This window comes from Zootoca vivipara, chromosome 4 (assembly GCF_965207765.1).
Source record: "Zootoca vivipara chromosome 4, rZooViv2.hap1.1, whole genome shotgun sequence".
In the NCBI taxonomy this organism is placed as follows: Eukaryota; Metazoa; Chordata; class Lepidosauria; order Squamata; family Lacertidae; genus Zootoca; species Zootoca vivipara.
Genome location: NC_142587.1, coordinates 38,326,734 through 38,336,979, shown reverse-complemented (window position 1 = coordinate 38,336,979; position 10,246 = coordinate 38,326,734). Strand labels below are relative to the sequence as shown.

General features: G+C 40.7%; 1 protein-coding gene across 4 annotated transcripts; it reads left to right on the top strand.

Annotated features, from left to right (window-relative positions):
- Window positions 1-1,633: 1,633 nt before the first annotated feature.
- ASB11 (ankyrin repeat and SOCS box containing 11) lies at window positions 1,634-9,329 on the top strand. Of its 4 annotated transcripts, none has more exons than XM_060273502.2 (7): window positions 1,634-1,808; window positions 4,532-4,611; window positions 5,649-5,756; window positions 6,169-6,319; window positions 6,734-6,868; window positions 8,015-8,206; window positions 8,830-9,329. In XM_060273502.2, exons 1-7 carry the CDS (start codon window positions 1,634-1,636, stop codon window positions 8,952-8,954), a joined length of 966 nt encoding a protein of 321 aa, XP_060129485.1. In that variant the 3' UTR covers window positions 8,955-9,329. The 4 variants fall into 4 exon arrangements, with proteins under 4 accessions (XP_060129485.1, XP_034971259.2, XP_034971258.2 ...); XM_035115366.3 differs by lacking the exon at window positions 1,634-1,808 and adding an exon at window positions 2,762-3,262; XM_035115368.3 differs by lacking the exons at window positions 1,634-1,808; window positions 6,734-6,868 and adding an exon at window positions 2,752-3,262.
- The last annotated feature ends 917 nt before the right edge of the window (window positions 9,330-10,246 follow it).

Here is a 10,246-nt window from a genome sequence, read left to right as displayed (position 1 = left end):
CATCAGGTCCAGTCGTGTCCGACTCTGGGGTTGCGGCGCTCATCTCGCTCTATAGGCCAAGGGAGCCGGCGTTTGTCCGCAGACAGCTTCCGGGTCATGTGGCCAGCATGACAAAGCTGCTTCTGGCGAACCAGAGCAGCGCACGGAAACGCTGTTTACCTTCCCGCTGGAGCGGTCCCTATTTATCTACTTGCACTTTGACGTGCTTTTGAACTGCTAGGTGGGCAGGAGCTGGGACCGAGCAACGGGAGCTCACCCCATCACAGGGATTCGAACCGCCAACCTTCTGATCAGCAAGCCCTAGACTCTGTGGTTTAACCCACAGTGCCACCTGGGTCCCTGGTGCCCGGGAATATATCAAGAGCATAAATCTTGCCTTCAGTTGGGGAGTAGCCAGGATCAGCTTGCCTCCTCCATGACCGGAACCGGAAGTATCATAGTCAGATCATAGTCATATGATCCTTTTATCCATGTTGTTTTTAATTCTATATTGCGTGTATTCTGTTGCTATGGCTATTGGCTATGCAAATAAAGTTTATTGATTGATTGATTAAAGGTTTAGCCGAGAAAGCCAGTACTCTGTGTTTTTCAAAAACTAGCTTCTTTAAGGGAAAGGACTGTACTTTAGTAGTAAGGCACAGTGGTAAGAGCCCCAGGTATGGGGCGATATATAAATTCAATAAATAAATAAATAAATAAATAAATGTACCAAATGTCCCAGATTCAATTCTGGCATCACTAAAGAAGGCTGGGGGGGGGGGGGCGCAAGTACTAAGCCTTTTCTTTCCTTACAAAGCAGTTTGACATTCATCCAAATGGTTCTCTTTCTCCATAAGACTCACTTGTGATGAGGTAGATGGGGAGAGTTAAATGCAATTTGGAAAATGGCTTTCGCAGAATGGCAATTTTGGGGACCTGAAATTCATGCAATGATAATGGCTTGCAATACTTTTTTTGCAGTAGCTTGCAGCAAATTATCATATATGGGCTAATCTCCTTTTCGTGTTAAGGGCAATTAACTGACCACTTTCATTAATGTCTCATGGATGTAAATTGGTCTAGACTACGGTAAGTAGGCATAAACCTTTCTTTTGGCTTGCCACACTGTGACAGATTACACAGGAAAATATTGTATTCCAATAGCTCCACCTAGTGTTGTCCTGACATTATTAACAGGTTCCTAGAACACTGCACCAACTTCGAAACATATGAATTAAAAGAAAATGTTCTATGTAAACGTCCATAAAAATTAGCTCAAACCCAAATAAACTACTATATAAATTTAGGAATGCTGAATGCTGCATTTCCTTGTGAGAGAGCACAGGGCAGATTGTTCTTCTTTTTAACAAATATTAAAATGGAATATACAAATGGAATACAGTGGGATGAAATAAACATGGATGAAATAAACATGAATTTGTACAAATCTGAACAGGAAGAGAAAAGCATTAAGCTCTTTTAATCCTAAGCATTGTTATTTAATATCAATAGCGTGCTTGGGACAAAAACAGTGTGTATTTTTGGTAGCAGAGGAACATCAGTGGCCGGAGAGTTTAAAATAGATGTCATATGATACCAATAATAGTGAATGTAACTTAGGAGACCTGTGAAGTTATACAAAGGGCAAAACAAAATGGAAGGCAGTATGATACTCTATGTTTTAAATAACATTTATTTTGCAATCTTCGCTTTGTTTTGTTTCAAGCTCTTAATCAAAATCTCTTTGGCTTTACTGACCCATTTCTATATTGTGAAAGGGAATAGGAAAGAGGCTGCAAGGATAGAAGAGATCTATGGAATAGCTCCAGGTAAAATTGTAGAGATAAATATTAAAAAAAGCTAACTGACCTAAAAAATAAATCACTGAAATTGTCAAAAATCGATACTCATGACTGCATTGTCATCAAACAGGTTGGAAATATAAATATGTGTATGATTTTGTTAATACAAGCATAAGCTAGAATGAATATGTCTAAGATGAAGAATTAAAGATTAGCAGGGAAAAGCAATGTGCTTCAATATAAGGTAATATTTATTTTTGTTATAGGAAATAAGGTTTTCTTCTTATTGTTATTATTATTTTAAAAGCCAGAATTCTGCAATGCTGTTATTTAAACTATTTCGGTATTTATTTAATAGAGTCTTATTGTGGGTCTGTTGCATCATTATGCGTACAACAATGTAAAAGATTTAGAATATGCCTTTTCTGAAAGAAGATACTTGCCGGGAGAGTGAAATGTCTGCTGGAACAGCAGTTGCATGTGGCTCGGCTCGCTTTTATCGGAGGGATGAAACTGGATTGTTCCTGCTTTCTCTGCCAAGCAGGGCAGCAAGTTTACAACTTTACTATATGTGAATGAGTCACAAAATGTTAAGCTTGGGTCATTGGCCAGATGTGTTGACTTAGTGTCCTTCTGGGTTCATCCCAGTCCTGGCTACTTAGGATTCACCCATGGCAATAAAATGATGGAGAATGCAGGGATAGGGGTTTTTAACATCATTTAAACTGACATTAGCAAAAATCTTCCATTATCGCCGGCTTATTTCCTAGGCATTCTCGTAGCCTTGCAAATACAAACAGTTGTACATGCTACTAATTTTAATCTGCAATGTCAAACACGAACAGGGGAGGAAAAACGGCTTTTAAAAACACAATTGCAACCATGCGGCTCCTCAAATATCAGTCATGGAGACAAAATGCTCAGTAAATGCTCCAATTATAATATTTACTAGGTATAATTTATTTGTGTCTGGGCTACATAAGTATCAATGAGCTGTCCCGTCGGAGTCAGTAAATCTGTCAGAAGCAGTAATGGTTATGAATGATATTATTAATCTCTCTACATTTTATGGCCTGCAGTTCCCACTTACCTCTGCAGTTCTATAAGGGAGCATATGGTTATTTTCAAACACATCAGTTTCTCTCACTGAAGGCTTAAAGTAATAATAATTGTAAACAATTCAGATGGTTAGCTTTGGGCACATGCAATGGTGTTGGTTATCTACCCTCTTTTTCTCTGTGACGTTGCCTTTTGCCAGTCTGTCAAACAGTATCGTTTTTCAAAACACCACCTGACCACCAACTCTGACCTCGATTAGATTACTTACACTGTTACCGCTAAGCTTTAAAGTAATGCTGTCCAGCGCTGCTGCATTTACCCTAAGAGCTTCATGAAAAATAGCGTTTCTGGGATGCCTTCAGTACCTGGAGCCTTAAGAGGTGCACCTTATGGGAATTACATTTGTCATATGTTTCAAGGAGGTACGTTCTAGATTACTTAGAAAACTGCAGCTCTCTGTGCAAATACATTAGGCAGCTGCATGGAGAAAGCTTGGACTTAAAAGACGGACACGTACAGATATTTATAGCCTGGGCCTGTTCTTGTTTTCATGGTTATATTTAACCCTCCCATTTCGTGCTATTTTGTACGTTAATGCATCTCTTGTTTGCAGCATCACAGGTAAGGCAATATTTCCTCCTTTGAGCTTCATGGCTTAAGAGCAGGAATCCCCAAACTGCAGCCCTCCAGATGTTTTTGCCTACAACTCCCATGATCCCTAGCTAACGTGTGCAGGGCCTTCTTTAGCATATGCAGCGCTGGGATGCAAAGATCCGCCCGGCGCCCTTTTTTAGGGGGGCGAACTCAAAGTTGTTGACCATTTTTTTGGGGGGGGAATCGCTCACCTGTAACAACAGCGCAGCAGAAAAAAACTGCTTTTGTTTGATGCTACTGAGTAACAGAGCAACGGATGAGGGGAATGGGGACTTTCACTCCATTGCTTTTCACTGCCACCGATATAACGTGGTGCCCCTTGCACCCCCGGGTAAAGACGGTCCTGTGTCCATGCACAAGATCACAACAGAAGTATGGTTGTTTCCCCCCCCCCTCTCTTCTTTCTTATTGACTCCAAATGTGGAGCGAAGGAACAGAAGTCTGGTCACCAGTTTCTGATTGCTGAGTCTGCAAAGTGTTTCAAATGGCTCTCTACTGGGGTTTTGTGAGACATGACAATTGGCTGATTGTCAGGTTGTGCAGTGCTTTGAAAAGTGCTTTTTGTGCAGCCCACATGGCTTGATTTCATTATGTTGTCAGGCAACCAACAGGCGGGTGGCCTGCGGGAGGTGGGGGATATAACGACCTAATGCTCAGTTCAGACACTGTTCCCTGCCCCATGTTAAAGCAAAATAAATTGCATTGGGCCACTGATGGTGGTGAATGGAGGAACACATATGTGATGATATCAGAGCATGGTCTTCTTCTTCTTCTTCTTCTTCTTCTTCTTCTTCTTCTTCTTCTTCTTCTTCTTCTTCTTCTTCTTCTTCTTCTTTCTTCTCCTTCTTTATACTACCTATTCAAGGTTTCTGGGCAGAAAGTGATCCTGCGTGTTATAGCAAAGGAGAGAACTTGAGGATGCCATTTTCCCGCAAGAAATGCCCACATAATATTCCTTTATAAAAAGGGGCATAATTGTATTTACACCTCTGTAAATCTCCGTTCTATAGACTTATCTTTCAGTGATCTTGTTTTAGCCTCATGGGCCGACAGATCTCCCCTTCATGAAGCTGCCTTTCAAGGGCGCCTCCTCTCGTTGAAAACCTTGATAGCACAGGTAAGAAACCCTAGTATACTTCCCTGATTTTACAATGCAATCCTACATGTCTACTGGGAAGTAAGCAGCAATGAGACCTGCCCTCAGGTTAAGTGTGTATAGGATTGCACCCCAAACATTCTATTTACAATAATGCATACAGACTACACAAATAAATTCAGTGTGGAGTGTGCAAATTCGAAATTGAACTGAGCAGCGCTTGCAAAGAATGCATGAAAGGGAATGAACTTATGGCCAATTCACACAACTACTGCAGGTTGCCCAGGGTGTTTTTCACCAAGATTTAGAAACAAAAATCCACCTCCTTTTCCAGATCTGTTTAATGAATATGTAGTGGTAAAAGTGTCAACTTTTTGGAACAACACAAGAGAGGGATAAGTTCTAGACTGCAGCCTTAAGTAGTGGCGTAGCAGAAGTTCAAAACCATGAATTCTTTAGAAATAGCCACGTGCATAGTTTGTTTTCTCCCAATGCAGTTTTTCTTCACAAACTTTGCTCATGCTCACACCAGTTCAGCATCCATAAGAAGACAATGGTTGATTTATTAATCAGTTCCTTACCAGATTCTCTACTTACCTGTCTTCACACTGATTCCCCACAAAATTCTGTTTCCAGGGGAACTGAGCACATTAACTAGTTCATATTGTGGAGAAGGTTCTATTGCTGAGTAATGTTGCTATGTTAAGAGTTTCTTTTTTAAATTATTTTTAAAATTGCTTTTTTATTTCACCTTTCCTTGAAGTAATGCAGAGTGTTCCCTCTATTTTATTCTCACAAGAGCCCCGTGAAGTAGGTAGGACAGTGTAGCAGGCTGATATTTTATACCTCTTGCATCCAATCTCTCTTCAGTTAGAGAAACTAGATTGCTTAAACTATGCTTGTTCTGGGAGAACTCTTGCAGATTTCATTTTGCCGAACCACAAATCTAATCACTGGAAAAGGGTGTTTTATTCCAAGCCAATATTAAATCTTTGTAGCTATACATTATTATTATTTTGCAACTGCTTATTATCCATACCTTTTGTTCTCAACTGTAGGGGTTCAATGTGAACATTGTTACAATAGACCATGTTTCTGCTCTTCACGAGGCTCGCTTGGGTGGTCATGTTGCTTGTGCAAAAGTGTTACTGGAACATGGTGCTCAGGTGAGTACTACCATGGCTTCCTGCAGGGGTGAAACTAGGCTTTATTTCACCCGGGTCAAAAACCCAGTTTTGCACACCCTCCACACGCATTTGTGTATGCACACACACAAGAGGCTGGGAGCTTCAATGGTTGCCCCTCTGGAGGCTTCACCCAGGGCAAAAAAAAACCCTGGCTAGCCCCTTGTAGCTATGCCTCTGCTTTCCTGTATGAGAGAGATGCTGCTTCAAAATGGGATCTAACAGGGGAACTGTGTGCATTTTGTATTATTGGAAATGTCCAAGAAGATAATCAAAATGGAAGAGCTAAAAGTAGGCACTCAAATACCATAAAGAGAAATCGCTTACAGGAAGTGCTTGACTCTCTAATGGCATCCACTCGCACCCTCAGTCTTATCTTTGTTCTGTGTTGCAGGTGAATGCAGTCACTATAGATGGGATCACACCTCTGTTTAATGCTTGCTGTCGTGGCAGTGCCCCTTGCGTCGATATGCTGCTTGAATTTGGTGCCCGGCCGCGGCTGGAGAATCATTTTGCTTCCCCAATTCATGAAGCTGTCAAGAGAGGTAACAGTAGTGGCTTGGGACAATTCTAACTACCGTAGATACAAGAATGTCAGATTCTCTGCTTCATTGGTGATGCTGGGAAACTCAGAGTCACTGGAGGCTGCCTCATCAACCTCAGTCTTCAACCAGCCCAGGTCCTGCCTGTCAGCTTCCTCATCTTCCACGTAAGTCCATAACTGCCAAGTCTCCCGTATTCCCTGGGAAATCCCCGTTTTTCCAGCTGTTCCTAGCTGAAAAAACGGACTCTTTTGTTTTTCCCCGGTTTTTCCCTGGGGGAGGAGGGGAAAGGAGATTGTTAGCCGCTTTGAGACTCCTTCGGGTAATGATAAAGCGGGATATCAAATCCAAACTACTACTCTTCTTCTTCTTCTTCTTCTTCTTCTTCTTCTTCTTCTTCTCTCTGTGTTTACATAGGCCACAGGGAGTGTATGGAAATTCTTTTAGCCAATGGTGTTGATGTGGACCAAGAAAACCTACAGCATGGAACAGTACTGTATGTGGCCTGTGTGAATCAAAGGACAGACTGTGTCAAGAAACTTTTAGAACTAGGTACTCTGGCGTGTGTTGGGTTTTCATGGATGGGACTGGTGGGCTGCTGCATTCCTAAACATCCCAACACTATATCAGGAACTCACTCCATCGTAAGATGGAGCAAGGCTTTCAGGGCAGCTGTCCCTGTTCTGTAGAACAGCATCTCTGTTGATACGGCAGCTGTCTGCTATTTGTAATTTCCAGAAACCATTGAAGACATTTTTGTTTCAACAAGCTTTTCCAGCTGGGCGTAAAGGGGTTTAATTTGTATTGTTTTTAAACCCATCTTATTTTGCTTTTTTAGTTTTTTCTGTAAATAGCGTTGAAACTCAAAAAATAAAAAATAGTCCAAATGCCTGACAGGGAGATATATATGCAAGTCTGGAACATTCTGTGCGGACTTTGGCCTGTTATCACCTCCAGTTCCTAAGCTTCCATTTCCTAGAGGCAAGCAGAACATGTAGCCCGGCCAAGTCTCTAATACAGATGCTGAGGGAAGTCTGTTGGCGTGCTACATCTCCGAGCCTAGGGAGACTGCAAGAAATCAATTGCCCTGGTGCCTGGGAGGGACAGGCGTCATTGGGATGCTCCCTCATCTCCCTAAATAATATTAATTACGCCAAGCCTTGAGAATTGTCCTTGCCTGAAGGAAAAGGAGGACTGGTGTCCGTATACCCCACTTTTATTATTATTAAGAAAGTCATTTTTGCAAGTAATTTCCCCTAACATAATGCATTTTGGTATGTTATTTCCATTAATAAATGCATTTTGGTATGTTATTTCCATTAATAAATGCATTTCTATGCCCACTTTACCCTAGGAAATGCATTTTGTGCACATTACTTGTCTGGAGAACTGCAAAGCAAAATTCTGAATTTCAAAGGATAGTTGTGTTTCAGTTCGCATATTGTTTCAGAAAGTGAGCGTTAAGTAAGTTTGCCTTTAAATGCAGACTCCAACCCTACTTCTCTTATCTGTTCCTCAGTTCCCTCGAAGGGGGGGGGGAGGGCAACAACCCTAGCTGCTGACATAGAAATCGTTTTTAGAGAGGAAATTTATTCCAGCATTAAGAAAAAGTATTAAAGGAGGAAATAAAAAAAATCTGCATTGCTGTCTTCTTTCCATGTAATGCTAACTAGTTTGTTTTCTTTTCCATACATACAGGAGCTAGTGTCAACCTGGGTAAGGGACTGGACACACCACTTCATGCATCCGCTAGAAAATCAAGTGCAGAAATTGTCAACTTGTTAACAGACTATGGGGCCAGCTTGAAATGTAGAAATTCCGAATTAAAATGTGCTCTTGATCTTGCTGCACCTAATAGCTCTGTTGAACGGGCACTGTTGCTTCGGGAAGGTAATGGCTCAGACATTTGTCACCGTCATGCTTCTTGCAAATTGTCAGGTCTTATTGTTGTCCACAGAGGTTCTTAGGGGTTACTTGGTTACAGGGGTGTCCTTGGATGACTTTAAGAGAATTAGATCATGGCTATACAAATGAAATATACGGAGATGGGGAAAGGAAGTGATCTGATTTGCCTGTGCATGAAAATCTGGGAAACCCTATGCCTGTAATGTTTCTGAACTTTGGGGGCTCTCATTAAATTGTAAAGCAAAAATGGAAATGGGAAGCCACCAGACAACAGTGTAGCACTTATCTCTGTACACAGAATAGTGAAATTTTTTATTAAATTACTTTGGTTTAACAAAAGCCCAGGTTATGTATTACTGTGCTTCAAAAATTATTTAGTGAGATAAATATATAGTGTAATCTAGGTTCCCACTTTATTCCAATGAAAGCTAAGATCTAAATTTGAACTGATGATGCTTTTTCTATCTAGCTTTTTACCTGGGTTTGCCTACTCTTGATTCACAGTCTCCTTATAAACTAGATTTCTGCCCACTGATATATGCTGTACTTATCCCTGAATTGACATTATTGAATTCATACTACTGTTCTTGTTTCTCTCTTCCCTCCAGGCCCTCCTAGGCTGGCCCAACTGTGCCGACTGTGTATCCGAAAATGCTTGGGCCGATCATGCCTTTATTTAGTCCACAAACTACACTTACCTGAACGACTTGAAGATTTTCTTTTGTTCCGATAACCTTACAGTTCTTTGTAGGCTAATAGAATCAATGAAAAAGATTGTTTACTCTTAATGTAATGAAAACCAGGGTGAATATTAAGAAAGGCATATGGAGTTTAAAAACATAGCAAGCTTGAAAAGAGCATCTGTGCAAAGCTTGTTTTGGAGGTGGAAAGTTTGCTTTTCAAATGTTTAGCCAAAATGAAGCAGTTTCTATGTAGTCACAGCAAAATGGGCTCTAGGGTTCTTCTCATACCTTCCCCATGTACCTCTTTGTATTAGAGCACAACATCCGCAGCACATCCATATTCCTACATTTTAACCAGTGTATATGTTCAGTAAGTCCATTAAATGTTTTTCATTTTAATTAAACACACCTGAATTTACCTGCAAGTTACTTTGTTCTTTGTTATTTGATAAGCAGCACATATAATTCAACTGTCATATGCTTTTTAAGGCCACTAAAATTCAGAACAGGATTAGCCCAACGCCTAGAAGATGAAAATACAACTGGTATAACAACAAAGTCATACTTTCTCATCTGCTTTAAAAGAGGAAGAAGGGGATCCATTAATGTTGACATTATCACAGGCACATACAGTATGAAGCAGAACAAACGGATTCACGGGAAATGGTTGATTGCTTAGTTTCTGAAAAGATAAATGACACTGAATCAGTAACATCTAGTCCATTATAGAAAACAGTTCTCTTTCTGCCTGTGAAAATTACCTGTAATTTTTGCCATTAAAAGCTAACTCTACGTATATGTACACAGGAGCGCTCTCTGAGACCAGGTGAACATTTTGAATCTTGGTGGATCTATTTCAGAAATGTTTTGCTAGGGTTGGTTGACATACTTCCAAAAGTAAAAACCAGAGCCCCTAAGTTGTTGAGCTTTTTTTTAGACAAACCCCTAAGTTTGAGGCGTTTCCCTCCCAAAAAACACAAATGTGCTTTTTCAATAATTAACTTACTTAAGATCCAGATTCCAGGACAAAGCGTCACCTTTTCGGCAATTTACCCTAGATGTTAATTCCGTCTTTGAAATCCCAGACATACGGCAGCCCTAGTTTTGTTCTCTCTTCCACAAAACACCAGTTCGTTTTGTCAAATATGAAACTTTTTGCCAATTCATGTTCACTATTCCCTGTGATATCCGAGTGCCAAGCAATCTCACTATTATTTAGGCAGAGTGCACAGTAATGCAGGTTTACTGCTGCATTGCTCAGAGCCAGTTATGTGACAAGGTGACTTGTCTGACGCATAAGAAAATGCCAATGACCCATCTAGTCTAGCATCCTGTTCTCACA